This window comes from Typopeltis vanoorti, chromosome 5 (genome assembly GCF_054136105.1).
Source record: "Typopeltis vanoorti isolate ZY-2024b chromosome 5, IOZ_Tvanoo_1.0, whole genome shotgun sequence".
NCBI lineage: Eukaryota > Metazoa > Arthropoda > Arachnida > Uropygi > Thelyphonidae > Typopeltis > Typopeltis vanoorti.
Genome location: NC_143553.1, coordinates 89,008,198 through 89,027,728, shown reverse-complemented (window position 1 = coordinate 89,027,728; position 19,531 = coordinate 89,008,198). Strand labels below are relative to the sequence as shown.

The 19,531-nt window shown below is 38.1% G+C and overlaps 1 protein-coding gene across 1 annotated transcript in view; it reads left to right on the top strand.

Annotated features, from left to right (window-relative positions):
* LOC150106633 (cGMP-dependent 3',5'-cyclic phosphodiesterase-like) overlaps positions 1-19,531 on the top strand; it is a 302,619-nt gene that overhangs the window by 208,226 nt on the left and 74,862 nt on the right. Inside the window, exon 19 of the mRNA XM_090393446.1 lies at positions 16,993-17,092. Coding sequence (XP_090249572.1) covers positions 16,993-17,092 — 100 coding nt within the window. The remainder of the gene's footprint in view (positions 1-16,992; positions 17,093-19,531) is intronic.

Here is a 19,531-nt window from a genome sequence, read left to right as displayed (position 1 = left end):
AACTGCTTTGTTTATTCTGTTGTCTATTTCCATATTTAATTTGCCATCTTCACCAAAAATTGTGCCTAAGTAGCTGAAATGTTTTACTTGTTCCCCATTCAAAATACAGTTGACATTTTCAACGATTCTACCTATTTTCATTGTCTTTGTCTTTTTATTGCTGACCTTCATACCATATCTACTACAACAGTTATTCAATTTAGTCAGGGAATCTTGCAGACTAGTAGCGGATTTATTTAGAAGTATAACATCATCCGCATGAAGCAAAGAGCTGACATTAACATCTTCAATTCTGATATCATTTTTAATACCACTTTCCTTCATAATGTGATCCATATAGATAATGAATAACAGAGGGAATAACGTACATACTTGTCTCACACCAGATTTAACATTAAACCATCTTCCTGTACTTCAATTCTAACTGCTGACTTACAACTCAAATAAAGACTAAGTACTGCTTGATATAATGCCCCACTGACACCATATAACTGCAGCGTATTGAATAGCTTCTCTCTTGGCACCTTATCATATGCCTTTTCCAGATCTACAAAACTTAAATACAGATCTTTGTTATATTCCCATGCTTTCTCAACTGTTTGTCGTAAAGTGAAGATCTGAGCCTGACAGCCTCTATTTGGCCTGAACCCAGCTTGTTCTTCACCCAGCTTTTTTTCCACAATTCTTCTCAATCGTTTCTCAAGTATACTTGCATAGATCTTGCCAGGAACACTCAGTAGGGAAATACCTCTGTAATTCTTACATTCAGTTTTATTTCCCTTTTTATATATGGGTACTATGAGAGCTTTACTCCAATCATCGGGAATTCGTCCCTCTGTCCAGTCTTTCTGAACTATGCAGTGCAGCCACTGTAAGACTCTTATACCACCATACTTTAGCATTTCTGGTCGAATATCATCTACTCCTGCTGCCTTTCCACATTTCAAGCCTTTGATGGCTTTTTCTATTTCAAGTATGGATATGTATTCCTGACTGTATGCCTGTTGAGTGTTTTTTACCACTGTGCTATCATTGCTTGCTTCATTTAGCAATTTTTCAAAGTAATTACTCTATACTTCAAGGATATCTTTTTCTCCCATTTTCATGTCACCTTTTTCATCTCTAACTCCTTTTACAGCACTTTTTCCTCCATTTCTAAGCTTCTTCAACAACCTCCAGAATATCTTACCACCTTCTTGATATTTATTTTCTATGTTCTTGCTAAAGTCCTCCCATGACTTTTGTTTAGCTAGTTTTACACAGTGTTTTGCTTTCTTACATTTGTCTCTGTATTTTCTAAGAGCAAAAGCTGACTTATTTGCCAGGAACTTTTGGTATGCTTTCTTCTTTTCCTTCACTGCTTCTTTAACTTCCTGTGTCCACCATGGAGTTCTGATTTTTCTATCCTTGCAGACTACCTCCCCACATGCCTCTCTGGCTGAATCAATCAGGGTTTTCTTCAAGGCTTGCCACTGAATCATCAAGGTTTGGTTCCTGTTCTCAAACTCTTTTCCAGATTCGTGTTCATCAAAGAGAATACCACTCTTATCATCCCAAATCTTAATACTGGTTCCTACCAGCATCTCACTTTAATCACAACACCTGACAGATTGGCCTATAATTTGATGTTTGAATTCTCTCTTCTCCCTTATGAAATAGTACAATCTTGCCTTCCTTCCACTCCTTTGGAACTTGATCCAATGTAAGACTCATATTAAACAAATATGTCATAGCAGATGTCAACTCTCTGGCACATTCCTTCTAAATATGTGGTGATATATCATCAAGTCCTTATTAACATTAAGTTTTCTCAATTCCCCACATATCTTCTGCTAACTCGCAGTCAATCTCACCTCCATATCATTGCCACTATTCCCCCCCCCATGATAAACATAACTCTTTTTTTTTTTATCATCAATACTTCTTTATTGTAATATATTCTGGGTGGAAACATTTACCTTGCTCGTCACTGACTGTATCAAGATTTTCAAAAGTTCCAAGTAAGAAGGAAGAAAATAGATCTTCTGCATGCTTTATTATTAGTACACAGAAACACTTAGACTATTTCTGATGAATAATTTATAGATGTTCTATTTTAGCAAGAGTATTTGGAATTTTCATCTTTCCCTACACTTTTTTTACTATTCCTTTAACAAAAAAATTCATGAGACCTAATTTAATTTGCTATGGTGGCAGACATATTTTTGGTGGATTATTATGTCTTCCTGGTGTAAAAGTTTTTCAGGAAATCATATTTGCTTGGCATAATGTTTCTGCCCTTGCCCTGCTGTTTAAAAAGCACAAAAAAGAGCAGATATTTTGTAAATTCTCTATACGTACTCAGCATTAATGCAGTTAATTTAAATTACCACAAATATTCCAGTGATCATTGATCATTGATATCGGGTGTTGGCCATCAACTTAAACATTTTTTAAAAATTCTTCTTAGTAAATATGGCTTGTATGAGAGCTCAAAATGCTTTTCATTACTATTATGAAACAGAATTACTTTTAAGATTGTTTTATAAGAATCTACAAATATCAGCAATTTCTTGGCTCGCGATTTTTTTTTTTTTTTTTTTTTTTTTTTTTTTTTTTTTTTTTTGTCCCTGAAAAGATGAACCCTTTCCAACATCTCTTCATCCCTTTTTGAGTGACTAAGACAATATTAGGGCTCTGGAATGTTGGCTATGCAGATTACAGAGTTTGATAAATAGGAGGAAAAGAGGTGATATGATAGAGACCTTTAAGCTAGTAAGGGGATTTTATTGGATTAATCCAGAGGGAATTATAAAAAGATTAGAAGGTGAGAGATAGAGCCGGAGACGATCTCTGAAAGTAGATTTTTTTTTTTTACATCGAAATTTTCATTGAATGGAACATATTACCAGAATATGTTATTAATTCAGGGAAAGATTTTAAGATTCAGTATGATAAATATGTTGCCAGTTCAGTGAACCTCCCATGATGAGTCTGCTAACTCCATGGAGGTGTGATAATGGTCATCATAACACTAATTACGGATATAGACCATATTGATCTGTTCTGGTCTCATATTCCATCGAATATCCTTTTTTGAGGTCTACCCTGCCTTCTCTTTTCAATTGACTTATATTTTAGTATTTGTTTAGGATGTCGGGTGTTGGCCATTCAGTTTACATGTTCATTCCATTTTTGTTTATAATTGTTTAGTTTTTCTTCTATCTTCTTCTTCTTCTACAGCTTCTCCCACTTAAGTTGGGTCACTGTTTGTTATGAGTCTCCTCCACACCTTCCTGTCTTGGGCTGTCACCACATCCAAGTTCTTCATCTTCAAGTCCTCTTCTACCAGCTCCCTCCATCTCTTCTTTGGCCGCCGACGCTTCCGCCTTCCTTGCACATCCATCTGCATGACCCTTCTTCTGAACACATATTCGTCCTCCCTCCTCATCACATGACCAAACCATCTCAACCTTGCCTCCTGTATTTTCGCTCCTAAGTTCGTAACTTTCACTGTTCCCCTGACATAGTCATTTCTCAGATGATCCTTTCTGGTCACACCGCACATCCACCTAAGCATTCTCATCTCTGCTACTTCCATCCTGCTGATGTTATTTTTCCTCAGGGCCACAGTTTCTATAGCATATGTCATAGCTGGCCTCACTACTGTCGTATAAATTTTGCCTTTCAGATTGATCGGCACCCTCTTATCGCATAACACTCCAGCCATCTCCCTCCAGTTCCTCCAACCTGCTTGTATCCTGCATCCCACTTCCTTCTCAGCTCCTCCATCTTCTTCCACTGTTGAACCCAAGTATCTAAAGTCTCTCACCTTCCTGATGACATTTCCTTCCAGCTCCAGATCTGTCTCCTGGCCACCGCCCACTGCACAACACATATACTCTGTCTTACTTCTGCTCAGTCTCATACCTCTCTCTTCCAGTACTTTTCTCCATCTTTCCAGTTTAGTTTCCGCTTCTTCTCTTGAATCTACACACAGCAAGATGTCATCTGCATACAACATTGTCCAAGGTGCATCTTCTCTCACCTCCTCTGTTACCACCTCCATTACAATATTAAACAGAAACGGACTTAATGCTGACCCTTGATGCAAGCCAACTGTTACTTGAAAACTTTCTGTCTGTCCCAAACAGGTCCGAACACTTGTCTTCACATTTCCCGCACCAACCTGACATATTTCTCCGGCACCTTCTTCTCCCTCAGACACCTCCAGACTTCTTGCCTTGGCACTCTATCGTATGCTTTCTCCAGATCAATAAATACCAGATGTAGCTCCCTTTGTTTCTCTCGATATTTTTCCATCATCTGTCGTAACCCAAAGATAGCATCTGTTGTTGATCTACCAGGCATGAAGGCAAATTGTTCCTTTGCAATCTCCACCTCCTCCCTCAATCTACCATCAAGAACCATTTCTAGGATCTTCATTGTGTGGGACATCAACTTTATTCCTCTGTAATTTTTACAGTCTTGTGCATCCCCTTTACCTTTGTAGATGGGAACAAGAGTACTCTCCCTCCATTCCTCGGGTATATTTTCCTGTTCGCAAACTTTCATGAACAGGTCCCACAGCAGGTCAATTCCCTCTTCCCCCAGTGCCTTCCATGCCTCCACTGGAATTCTGTCGGGGCCCACCGCTTTTCCATTCCTCATCCTCTTCATGGCCTCCGTCACTTCCATTCTACTGATGTTCTGCACCATCCCCTCAAAAGGCTGCCCATCTCCTCTGTGAGTCCTTGCATTTTCCTCATTCAAAAGTCCCTCAAAGTATATTTTCCATCTGTTTCTTATGTCCACATCCCTCCATAATACTCTTCCTTCAGCATCTTTGATCTGCCTCACATGTAAGATGTCCTTAGCTGCTTTATTTCTACATTTCGCTAGTTGATAAATTTTTCTCTGTCCTTCCTTTGTTCCTAATTGATCATACAGATCTTGATATGCCATGGCCTTCGCCTGTGCCACAACTCTCTTGGCTTCTTGCTTTCTCTCTTTGTACACCTCTCTGTCCTCTTCCACTCTTGACTCATCCCACTTCTGCTTTGCCTTCCTCTTAGCTGTCACTGCCACTTGTACATCATTATTCCACCACCAACCCTCCTTCTGCTCTCTAATCTTTCCAGATGTCTCACCAAGCACCTCGATTGCACAGCTCAGGATTACTTTTGAATTATGTTTCCACCAATCTTGTACACTTTCCAGTCCATCCGAAATCCTCTCTAACACTCTCTCTCCCTAAAACGATTACTCACACTCTCCTCTTTTAAGCGAAACCACTTAATTGTCTTCATCCCATGGCAACCAGAAGTTCTTATCTGCAATCTTATTTTAAAGTATGCGCACAGCAGTCGGTGTTGTTGTGCTACTTGATCTGTTGGAATTACTTTACAATTTGTCACAACCTTAAGATGTTTTCTTCTAGTCAAAATGTAGTCAATTTGTGAGCTGTTGTTACCACTTCTAAATGTTATCAAATGTTCTTCCCTCTTGAAGAAAAACGAGTTCACAATTACCAGATCAAATGCTACTGCAAAGTCTACAACCCTCTCTCTCCTTCCTGGTTCATCATTTCCCACTCCGTGGCCACCATGCACCCTTTTACAGTCTCTATTCTGTCTTCCTATGTGCCCGTTCAAGTCTCCTCTGACAATCGCCATCTCATTTTCTTCCAATTCCCTCATTTCTTCATCTAACACTTTCCAGAACTCATCTTTTTCCTCTGCTGTACAACCAACTTGTGGGGCATATACACATAATACGACCACCCGCTCTTCTCCAAGACCCAATTTCATTCGCATGATCCTGTCGTTCCTTCTACCCACGTCCAGTACTTCACCCTTCATTCTGCCACACACCACAATTCCTACACCATTTCTTCCCTTGTTATTCGCTCCAGAGTAGAACAATTTATATCCATCTCCCAGTTCCTTTGCCTTTCCCCCTTTCCACCTTGTCTCCTGCACACATAAAATGTCCAACTTCTTCCTCATCATGTCTGCCACCTCTCTTCCCCTTCCAGTCATGCTTCCAACATTCAGTGTTCCCACTCGCAACATCCTCTCCACCTGCTGGGCTCGCTTCTTTAACCGCACCCGCCCTTGATGCGGTAGCCCTCGTCCACTTCTCACAGCTGTAGGGCAATGTAGCTGCGCGTCACTTAAGTGGTACGCCCTAGCCCTTATATCATTTTCTCTTCGACTCATAATCATAGTTTGAGTTGCCACTGAAGTTTTCTGACCGGATGCCCTTCCTGACATCAACCCTCGCATTTATCCGGGCTTGGGACCGGCACCTATTGAGGCTAGCTTGCCTCCTTCGGTGGCTGCATAAGACGAAATGACTTAGCAAGATAGGAAAGACTCACCCCTAGCCCTCGAATACTCTAATAGCATCAGGGGGAGGGAGCAAGGAGAGGAGAAAGAAGCAAAGAAAGAAGAGGAGGGACCAGTCTACAGAATAATATAACAGATATATATTACATGGAGTAAGGCATGATTCAGCATCAGGTACCTCGGGTTTGCCATGCCCGTACTCACTAAAGTGAGCCCTTGAGGAATTTAGTTTTTCTTCTATCGATTTTGTTTTTAGTTCGTTTAAAATATCTTCATTCCTTTTTTGATCTAATAATGTGTATTTTGCAGTTCTTCTCATAAATCTTGTGATAATGGTATTAATAATAAAATTCCTTCTGTTCTGTCAGATAAAGTTTGTTGGCTGCTTATTAAATTCTTTGATCTGATGATGATCCACACTTGGTTATAGGAAGTTTTCTCATTCGTCAGTGTTGCAATATCTTGCAATGGTGGTGGAGTAGGTGCTGAGGAAACTAAAAAAAAAAAGTGAAGTACTTTTCTTATGACAGATGTGGGTATGATATAATGATGTCTAAGTGGTTTATCTATCATTATCTTAGATAAGGATATCTGAGGTATGATGATATCTAAGTGTGAGTATGGTAGCAAATATTTTGACTTTTCATAAAAAATCAAGATACATTTCATAAATACAAGTAATTATCTATTGATCTATTGGTTCTATTCCAAATTATTGTTTTCTCCATCCATTGAAACTAATGGAATATTGAAGAGGCCTACTTTTTATCTTAGTCACTATTTCATATCAAAACCAATAACAGTATGTAGTCATTACTGTATGAATAATGTACTGCTTATTACTTATAATGGAACCATGTATGCACATAAAAGCAGTTTTCTCATTCTTTATTTACACCTCTAACTTTTAAATGTTATGTAATAAATTTTAAAAAATGCGAGATTGAAAGTAAATGAGAACCCTTACAGACTGTGTACAGTACGTCTGGTGGGAACCCTTGCTGCTGCGTACGGTGTGTGTCTGGATGCAAGATTGATTGAGATATGAATGAATGAATATTTAGGCATAGATGCTGGGTTGAAGCTCATCTTTAGGTTTAATAGAATGAAACTGCACAATTAAATAATTATACACAGGTTTAATAGCCCAATATTTGGCCTTTATCATAGAGACATCATGCGTTAAGCTCATTTAATGTATCTGCATTCATCACAATGTCAGGCAATGCATTTCACTCACTAACCACTCTGCATGCAAAGAACCTCCTTATTCCCCTGCTCATACCCTTCTTATACAGCTTCCAGGGATGTCTCCTTTGTTCTATGTACTTCTCCCATTCTGTGAAATATTTCTTCCACATTAATCTGGTAACAACCTTTTACGAACTTAAATGTCTCAGTCCTATCTCCTCTCTGCTTCCTATTCACAAGCCTTTGCAAACTGCATTCCCTCAATCTGCCCTCATATCTCACATCCCAAAGACCAGTTAGTGAACCTCAATCAGTCTTCTCTGTATCCTTTCCAATGTATCCTCATCACCATGAAAATAAGAGGACCAAATTTGTGCACAATAATCCATATTATTATTATTATTATTATTACCCCAAGACCTCATGGAGTCGAAGACTCATCTGGGAGGTAATTTTATCACACACACATCTCATCATACCATGTCTTAAACACATTCAAACTCCTTGCAGACACCACACTCTCAGGCAAGGCATTCCAATCATTCACAACTCTGCACAAAAAAAACCTGCCTCTCGCTCCCTTACTCACATCCTCTTTATACGGTTTCCAGGGATGACCCCTGATCTCCCACTATTCTCTGTAGAATTTCTCCACCATTGATCCTATAACAACCCTTTACCAACTTGATGATGAAAGTTTATTTTTCACTTGGTTAGAGTATAATAAAATTAGTTTAATCCTTTATCCAAGTGTGAGCAAACAAAGTTTGCGCCTGAAAGTATCTTCAGGACTGCGGTAAGGTGATACAACACCAGGGCAACTCGTTGCAAAGGTGGAGCAAGCTACCAACACTCCTATCTCAGTATCTCCTATAATGCAAAACACATCTCCTTGTGGATATGTCTAATGTTATGCATTAAGGGAAGGGCCACTACCCAGACTAGTTTCGACCTTTATTGAGGTCTCTTCAGTGGGAACTCCTATAGGTAGAGATGACCTGCTAATGCTTCTGCCTGGTATCTCCACTTGGGCCTGGCTCCCACTGAAGAGACCTCAATAAAGGTCAAAACTAGTCTGGGTAGTGGCCCTTCCCTTAATGCATAACATTAGACATATCCAAGGAGATGTGTTTTGCATTATAGGAGATACTGAGATAGGAGTGTTGGTATCTTGATCCACCTTTGCAACGAGTTTCCCTGGTGTTGTACCACCTTACCCCAGTCCTGAAGATACTTTCAGGCGCAAACTTTGTTTGCTCACACTTGGATAAAGGATTAAACTAATTTTATCATACCTTTTCCAACTTGTAGGTATCTATTATATCTCCCCTCTTCTTCCTGTCCACCAGACTCTGCAAATTACATCTTCTCAATCTTTCCTCATACTCGACATTCCAGAGGTCAGAAACTACCTTAGTCAGTCACCTCTGGACCCTTTCCAACATCTCTTCATCCTTCTGAAAACCCGGTGACCAAATCTGGGCACATTTGTGACCAGTGTGGCCTAATCAAAGCCTTATACAATGGAACAAGAATCTCCCTACTTCTACACTTCAGTGTCCTCTGCATCATTCCCAGAAGCCTTTGTGTTGTCTTCACAATTTTGGCGATGTGTCGCCTAAATTTTAGATCCTTATCCACTATCACCCCCCAGATCTCTTATTTCCTCTACCTCCACAATATATTCTCACCAAGCATAAATTCTGCATCCCATCTTTGTTTTCCAAATTTTAAAACCTTACATTTTGCAACATTGAACTCGCATCCCCATTTCCGTGCCCAATCACTCAATTTATTCAAGTCTTCTTTTAAGGCCACAACATCTTCACTACTCTTTATGGTTCGTCCCAACTTTGCATCATCTGCAAACAACTGAATATCTCCATCCAAATCTTCGCCAATATCATTAATATACAAGTTAAACAGTAATGGCCCTAAAACAGACCCCTGAGGCACTCCACTAGTAAATTTCCTTTTCCTGGATATCACACCCCCATACACAACTTGTTGATACCTATCAGATAGCCAGTCTCCAATCCAGTGCACTAATCTAATATCCAACCCCATCTGCTCTAGTTTGACTGTCAACTTATCATGAGGTACTCTATCAAAAGCCTTTGCGAAATCCAAGTATATTACTGTGTATCCTTCTCCTCTGTCCAAGGAAGCAGTCATTTTATTATTTTATTTTATTCACTTTATTAGTCAAGAATAAAACTGATTTTGTGCATCAATTTATTTTTGCAAACCTATAGTACATTCATACTTATGGACGTGTTAAGGATGCGTTTCTATTTTTTTTTTTTTAATTTTTTATATTTTTTGTATATTTTATTTATTTTTTACATAGTCTGGAAAATCCTGCTCTAGAAACCAAACATGGAACTTTTTCAGGTGACTTCAGGGCTCCAGTAATAAATCGAGCAGTGGGCGTACACTGGCAATGAACCTCATCTCCTATCTAAAGCATAAATATAGAAACTTGGTAAATACCAAGTAGCAACAATTGAGACAATTTTTCTTTTGGAGAATGTAACAAATTGTGGATTTGGTTGAAGCATTTTAAAAATAGCAATCAGTTAAATTTTCTTCAAAATCTTTGTTGCAATCAAACAAAACTGTCACATGCTGTAACAGTTTTGCCTGATTCAATGCTAGAAATGGATTTCAAAAAGTACTGGTATTCTAGAGCTATTATAGTCAAGACCTGCTTAAAAACATTGTATACCGGAAGTAGATTAAAATTGATGAAGCACAAAGTATAATAATGTTATTTATTATAAGATACAAATAATCAATAAAATTAGTGTGAAATTGGGATAGAATATTTACTGGAAAAAAAAAGATTAGATAATATTAATATTGTTATGACTACTACCATGAAATTGGAAAACTCATTGCAGGAGATCCACACAAAAACTACTATTCACATAACACATATCATACTTCTCCTTAAACTCATCTCATACACTTGCAGTCCATTCCAGGCATTTGCCACTCTCAAAGCAAAAAAATCTTGCACTTATTAACCACACTCTTACACAACTTCCAAGGGTGACACTCTAATTCTCTCACTTCTTGTTACACACTGAAAAATTTCTTTTGTATCAATCGTAAAATCCCTTAGTAACTTAAGTTTTTATCATATCTGCTCTTTTTTGCTTTATAAACTAATCTTTGCAACCCACATGCCTGCAGTCTGTCCTTACAGGATACATTCAACAGTGTTGTCACCATCTTGGTAGTGGAGTATGATCCTCTTGATCATCCTTCACCTCATCTCCAAGAAATCCAAATGTCCAAATATGTGAACAGTATTCAAGATGTGCACATATCATAGTTTTATTTATAAAGAGGGATAATAACTTCCTCACCTCTACTTGCCACTGTATTCTTCAACACATCCAAATAATCCTTTGAGCTATTTTGCAATATATCCTCTGATCTTCAACTCCCTGTTTAAAGTCACCTCCCAAATTCCTACCCTCATCATTTTCTTACAGTCCAGTACCATCAGTGTAATATACAGTATATATTCTTTTCATAACAAAGTAAATAACGTTATGCTTTGCCACATTAAATTAGCAACCATTATCCTTAGTCTTTCTGATTGATGGAAGTTTTTTCACATGGCTATGCTACCAATTATATATTTGGTTTAATTCTTTATCCAAGTGTGAGCAAACAAAGTTTGCACCTGAAGTATTTTCAGGACTAGGGCAACTCGTGACAAAAGTGGTATAACTTCTCATCACTCGCCTTAGTATCCATAATGCAAAGCACATTTGGACATGTATAATGCTATGCATTAAGGAAAGGGTCACTACCCAGACTGGTTTCGACCTTTATTAAGGTCTCATCAGTGGGAGCCAGAGCATAGCCAAGTGAAAAAACTTCCATCAACTTATCTCTAATCCAGAGAATTTTAATAATAAGGTGTGACCCCTTTTGGCAACTGGTATATGGAAATATGACTTCTCCATTACTTCCACCTTAGTATCACCACCTCTGGATCTGCTGATGAGACCCCAATAAAGGTCGAAACTGGTCTGGGTAGTGACCCTTCCCTTAATGCAAAGCATTATACATGTCCATAAGGAGATGTGCTTTACATTATGGGATACTAAGGCAAGTGATGAGAAGTTATACCACCTTTGCCATGAATTGCCCTAGTCCTGAAAATACTTCAGGCACAAATTTTGTTTGCTTTGGATAAAGGATTAGACCAAATATATAATTGATATCTGCAGGATCTTTACATGACCTTTATTAACTATTACCTCCCCCCAGTTTTAAATCATGAGAAAGCAACCAAATACTCCCTCTCACATCATTTCCTGTATCATTAATGTACAAATGTAGTGGCCTTATAAGACAGAGAGCTCTGTGGTATTTCATTAGTCACCCCACTCTCCTGAATTCTACACCACCATATACTTCTTTCTGATGTTTGTTTTTCAGCTGTTATCTCCATCCATGTCATCAGCTTCATATCTTTTCTTATTTGATCCAACTCGTGTGATAGTTATCTATATCATATTCTGTCAAATTAATTTGTGAAGTCCAACATGTTGTAGCCATTTCTATTTCCAATTCAAATATCACTTTATTATAAAAGGTGAGTATACTAAGGCAGACACTATAATTTACAAAGCCCTGCTTTCCACCATGGAGTATCATATTCCTATCCACCCATTCCTGAATTCTTCTTTAACCAACCTTTCCAATACCTTAATCATGACTCCTGAGATAATAATTAGTCTATAAACTTCTGTCTCCGTTAGAACCTTACCAGAGCTGAAAATTAAATGGTTTGGTCAGTTATCTTGCACGTTCTTGTGACACACACATGCTGGCATGTCATTCAAACTCCCTGCTATATTCACGCTGATATTTCTTGGTATTCTGTGCACTACCAATTCATCTACCTCATTTCTAATATCAATCTGTCAAATTGTCAGCTGCACTGTTTCCTCAGTGATGTCTCCAAAGCACCTTGTAAAGTGATCACTTAGTAACTCTGTTTCTTCTGCTTCTGTCACTTCTCTGTCATCAGAACTGATTAAAGTTATCCTTCTGTAATCATTCTTCCTTTTACTTACTACATAGTGAAAAATACTTGAGGATTTCCTTTGACTGCTTAGCTAATTTTCAATTTTCTCTAATAATCTGATTTAGCCCCTTACTGTGCTTGTCACTCCCTGTTCCTGTGCTTTATAGCTTCTTATGCCATGGTTCCCAAGTTTGCCATAATCATTGGCTTTGTAATTCCATATATATATATACACCCTTCTTAACCGAGATTGGCACATGTTTAGCAATCTTTCATAGCAAGACTTTCTCCAATCAGAGGCAGCACTGCCTTACTTATGGATGGATACATCTTCTGATACTGTTACCAGTTTCAGCAATCTCAAACCACTGGTTCCCTGCCATCAAATTCTGTTTCAGGTGATTATCCCATAGTAACTGAGTAACTATGCAAATTCCATATAATCTTCTTCTTTTTCTTTCACTCTGCCTTATCCCATGTTAAACGGGGTCGGCACACCAATCTTTAACCTTCCTCTTCCAAGTTCTCTGGTCCAGAGCATCCTTCGGACTCCATCCTTTCTCCCTAAGATCCTCTGTCATCTTATCCGTCCACCTGAGCTTGGGCCTGCCTCCTTTCCTCCAACTCCATATACTCCACTCGTTTACCAACATACTCCTCACCCTTTCTCTCAACATGTCCAAACCACCTCAGCCTACTTTCTTGTATCTTCTTGCCAATTGATCCCGCCTTAACCGTCCCTCTGATGTAGTCATTCCTTATCCTGTCCTTCTTTGTCACACCACTCATCCATCTCAACAGCCGCATCTCCGCTACCTCCATCTTCCTCTCCTGTGCCTTGGTTATAGGCCACGTCTCTGCACCGTGGAGCATCGCCAGCCTCACCACCATCTTATAGAGCTTTCCTTTCCTCTTACAACTAGCTCTCTTGTCGCACAGGACCCCGCTCATCTTCCTCCAATTCATCCAACCACATGTTATTTGGTGCTGTATTTCCTCATCCAGGTCACCATTCCTCTCGACAACCGACCCAAGGTACTTGAATTTCTTCCCTGAAATTAGCCTTTCACCTTGGAGTCGTATGACGATATCCTCGTCACTCCCCGTTGACATATATTCAGTCTTCACCCGGTTAATTCTCATGCTGCTCTTCTCCAATGCCTTTCTCCACTCTTCCAGGGTATTTTCAAGCTTCTCTTGGGATGATTCGCATAGAACAATGTCATCGGCAAACAGCATGCTCCATGGTGCCTCCACTAGTACATCCATGACCAGGTCAAAGATGTAGGGGCTAGAGGTAGGGCTCAGAGCTGACCCTTGGTGTAGCCTTACGACAATAGGGAACCATTCTTTTATGCCGACACTAGACCTGACTTGAGTTTCTGTTTCCTCATACATCTCCTTAACCAACCTCACGTACTTCTCCGAAAACTCCTTTCTTCCTCATACACCTCCATACCTCCTGCCTGACCACTCTGTCGTATGCCTTTTCCAGGTCTATAAACACCATGTGCAGATCCACTTGCATCTCTCTATATTTCTCCATCAATCGCCTTAGCACAAATATTGCATCCGTTGTCCCTCTTCCTGGCATAAATCCAAACTGCTCCTCACCAATTTTTTTTCCTGCCATAACCTTGCTTCAATTACTCTTTCCCATATTTTTAATGCAAATTCCATATAATACTTCCTCCTTATTCCAAGTTTCTTGCTCTTTCACCCTCTTCCCCTTCACTTTTTCTTTCATTCTTCTCCCTTCTGCACCTTTTGACAAAATATTTTCAAGATCACTTGAACTTGCATTTTGTCCTGAAAGACTGTATAAACATGCCATTTTTCTCCTCATTACCATCTCTTCATTTTTTTATTCACATTACCTTCAACCATTTCTTTAATATTCTCATTCATGTTTCATCCACTGTCTCTCTGACCTTCAAATGAATGAACCTTCAGTTAACCAACCTTTGGATGGGTTACCATATCAGCTAACCTCTGGTAAAAAAGTACCATGTATTTGTACCTTCAGTTTTCCAACCTTTCATTTATCCAACTGGAAAATTACTCTGCTGCTGTGTTGGATAATTGAGGGATTACTACACACACACACACACACACACACACACACACACACACACACACAGCCGAGTGGTTAGCTTATCTGCTCTCCAGCCAAAAGGCTGCGGGTTCGAACCCTGCTATGGGCATGGATGTTTGTGATTGTCTGTGAAAAAACTGGTGGTGGTGAGTGGTAGATGGCGTTGGTGTAGTTGCGGTTTGTTGTAGTTGGTGGATTTGAGTGGTGGAGACAGAGTTGTAGAGTAAATACCCTCAATGAGTCTTTGGACTCCCTGAATGTGTCACATAATAATATATATATTTTTGAAAAAAACGCAACATGTTTCATCAAAAATGACTTCTTCAGGCGATAAGAACATAGAAAGATAATAAAAGACACTTAAATTAACATTGACACACTCTAAAGCTATACAATTATAAAGCCATAATATTCGACTGTAAATTACAGTTATTATGAGCTTGAACATAATAATATTCGACTGTAATTTACAGTCGAATATTATGGCTTTATAATTGTATAGCTTTAGAGTGTGTCAATGTTAATTTAAGTGTCTTTTATTATCTTTCTATGTTCTTATCGCCTGAAGAAGTCATTTTTGACGAAACATGTTGCGTTTTTTTTTTTCAAATGAATGTCATTGTGTTATAATTCTCGGGTTTAAGTCAGTTAATTTAAAAAAATGAACATATCCCAACCCCGAGTTAATAGTACGTTTCATATATATATACACATTGACTGACATTTAACAATATATTAGCATGATGGATGCAGTATCATAGCATACACAGCGCAATACCACTAAGGAAGGAGGACATGCTTAGAAAAGGATTATTAAAAGATGATTGCTGAATGAGTTCATTATAGTAGCATGCAGAAGGAATAACAGAAATATACAGTAAGGGAACAGTATAGACAACAGGAGGGAGAATATTTTTTAATTTGAAAGATAAATGAGGTGAATAAACTGGAATAAGTTGCTAGGACAGAAACAATACACTAGGTTTAAGGCTTAGTATAACAAAAAAGATGCTATTTGTAGGCTATCCTACAGGACTCATCAACAAGATTCTCTTTAATGACATACCACAAAGACAACGAGATGAAACCCAATACATCAGCTCTATAACAATTCCATTTGTTAGTACCATATCCAAAAAAATTAGCTCTTCTTCTAAAACCATACAATATCAGAGTAGCCTTCAAACCTATTGAGACCATTCAAAAGTTTATAAGATCCCGGAAAGATAGCCATCCTTTCTACAAATACTCTGGAGTTTACAGCATACCCTGTTCATGCGGCATCAATTACATCGGACAGACATCTAGAAGTTTTGAAACAAGAAAGAAAGAACACATTGGCTATGTAAGGAATAACAGACAAGATATATCAGGCCTTTCTTCCCACTTAGCCTCTACTAACCATAATATTGAATGGGATACGAGTCATATGCCCTACATAGAAGAGAACTATCATTTCCAGAACATTCAAAGAAGCTGCTACAGTCGCTTGTTCAACAGGTAACTTAAATAAGAATTAACGCCTAATCCTACCAGATATATGGAAAACTCTAATTAGATCATTTAACCAAAAAGAAATGAACTTTCATGAAAATTACAATAAATATCTCAACAAATAAAATGTTGTACTTGCGACAACGTCATACAATACAACGTATTGTATCACGTTGTCGCAAGTTATCACTGTGCGTGATATAATACAACGTATTGTATCACGCACAGTGATAACTTCATATAATTTTTAGAATTGTCGGTTAGTTTCCTAGTTTTTGTTACTTTCCATTGCTTACCAGTGTATCCCTGAAAATGCTGACAGATATTAGTCAGTGAAACATGTTGGATATTAAACAATTATTTACTTGACTAACATACCGAATTAAGTTTTAATTTATTAAAAAATATGCTAGTTGTGTTTCTTTTTAAAGATTTTTTTTTTTTTTTTTTGAAAAAAAAGTGTAACATAGATAAGTATAAGAATTGTTATTTGGAAACATTAACATTGAAGTAACATACCAAATGAGTTATTTTCAAAAATTTTTGAAATAAAATTATACTTTTGTTACTTGACACTTATCGCAAAGTAATAAAAGTGATAAATTTTATGATAAAAGTCATAATTTGTACTTTTTTTAATTTTGTGTGGAAAATTAATTGGTATTATTCAGTGGTGATGGCTTTGGAAGAATTTTTGATTTTTCAGTTATAACGCAGCATTTTCATGCTTCGTTTTCTATGGTTTTATAAAATCTCATTTATAGGGAAAAAATCTTTTTTGTGAAATTTCTAAGTATTTAAAAGAATTTTTGTATAACATGTATTTTCAGAATTATACTCAATGTTTGGACTGTGTGAGAGATATCATTTTGGCTACAGATTTGGCACATCATTTGCGCATTATTGATGATATCAGAGCTGTTCTTGAAGGTAAGTTAAGGCAAGAAATTTATTATTATTATTATTACTACCCAAGATTACTAATTACTGATTACTAATCAGAGTCATCTAGAAGGTCCTTTATCATACACACAGCTCATCATACCACGCTTTAAACATACTCAAATTCTCTGCAGACACCACACTCTCAGGCAAGGCATTCCAATCATGCCAAAAACCTGCTTCTCACTCCCTTGCTCACACTCTCTTTATTTATACAGTTTCCAGGGATAACCTCTGGTTCTCTCCTGATCTCCCACTGTTTTCTGTAGAACCTCTCCAATATTGATCCTATAACAATCTCTTACTAACTTGTAGGTCTCTATCATATTTTCCCTCTTCCCCCCCTATCCACCAGACTCTGTAAATTGCATTTTCTCAATTTTTCCTCATATTCGACATTCCAGAGGTCAGAAAGTACCTTAGTCAGTCATCTCTGGATCCTTTCCAAAATCTCTTTGTCCTTTTGAAAACCGGGTGACCCAATCTGATCACAGTAGTCCATGTGTGGCCTAATCAAAGCCTTATACAATGGAACAAGAATCTTCCTACTTCCACAAGTCAGTGTCCTCCACATCAGTCCCAGAAGTCTTTGTGTTGTCTTCACAATTTTGGCAGTGTGTCCCGTAAATTTCAGATCCTTATCCACTATCATCCCAAGATTTCTTACTTTCTCTACCTCCGACAATATATCCTCACCAAGCATAAATTCTACATCCCATCTTTGTTTCCCAAATTTTAAAACCTTACATTTTGCAACATTGAACTTGCATCCCCATTCCCATGACCAATAACTCAACTTATTTAAGTCTTCCTGTAAAGCCACAACATCTTCCCTACTCTTCATTGTTTGTCCCAACTTTGCATCATCTGCAAACAACTGAATATCTCCATCCAAATCTTTGTCAATATCATTAATATACAAGTTAAAAAGTAATTGCCCTAAAACAGACCCCTGAGGCACACCACTAGTGACCTTCCTTTTCTGGGATATTGCTTCCCCCCCACACACAACTTGCTGATACCTATCAGATAGCCAGTCTCCGATCCAATGCACTAATCTAATATCCAACCCCATCTGCTCTAGTTTGACTTGCAACTTATCATGCAGTAATCTATCAAAAGCCTTTGTAAAATCTAAATATATTACTGTGTATCCCTCTCCTCTGTCTAAGGAAGTAGTCACCTTATTGTAATAAGTAGATTACTGAAACATGACCTCACTTTAGCAAATCCATGGTGTCCATCAAAGATAACACCATTGTTGTCAACCCAATTCTGGATCCTAGTGTTCTCACAAGCTTTTCCAACAACTTAACCACCACCTGACACACAGATAGGCCTATAATTTGATGCTTGAGTTCTATCACCTCCCTTATGAAGTGGCACAATCTTTAGCTCCTTCCACTTCTTAGGAACTTAACCTAGTGCAAGACTCATATTAAAAAAAAATATGTCAAGGCAGGTGTCAACTCCCTGGCACATGCCTTCAGAATATGTGGTGATATATTATCAAGTCCTACAGCCTTATTAATATCTAGTTTGTTCAACTCCCCATACACCTTTTGTTCACTTACAGTCAGTCTCTCCTCCACATCATCAATTGCTCTCATTCCCTCCATGAAGTCACATTCACAAGATTGAAAGACTTTATGAACTGCTCATTAAGTATCGCCACTATATCCTCTGCAACAGCTGTCTTTATACCATTTTCCCCAATCATTGTCATGCTTCCATAATCATTCTTTTTTTGCTGGCTACATATTGAAATAACTCTTTAGGATTATTTTTGGCTTCGTTAGCTAACTGCTGCTCATACGTCATTTTTGCTACTCTTACTAACCAAGTCACCTGTCTTGCTTGGTCTTTGTAATCCTCATAGAATTTGTTATTACCACTTCTCTTATGCTGCCTCCATAATACCCTTTTTCTCTTTATCGCATGGTTAACCTCTTTATTCATCCATTTCAAACCTACCCTATTTAACCTTCTGACCCTGGAATACATTTAGACATTGCTTCTCCAAGATAGTTCTTGAAAATCTCCCAAGTGATCTCTTTTCCAGCTAACTCATCATTCCATGCCCCCCCCCCCCCAAGCTGTCTCCTGAGCTCTTCATAATCAACCTCCCCCCTTGTAGTTCCACTGACTGTTGTTTTAACTGAAACTATATGACAGTTTTCCTTCTCTCATCCTCTCATTAGTTAGTGGTTTACAGTGATACTGCAGTTCCCTAGAATTATATATAAATATCTATTGCATGGAGATAAAATGCACTTTAACTGTTTTCCCCATTAAATTTAGTGTAATTAAATAACTTCCTTAAAGAATCATTCCCCTCCATCTTCCAGGGGTAATGTAATCCACAATTTGAGAGCATCTACATTAAGAAGTAGAATAGTAATCTATAAATGAGGGAAATTGTTAGTT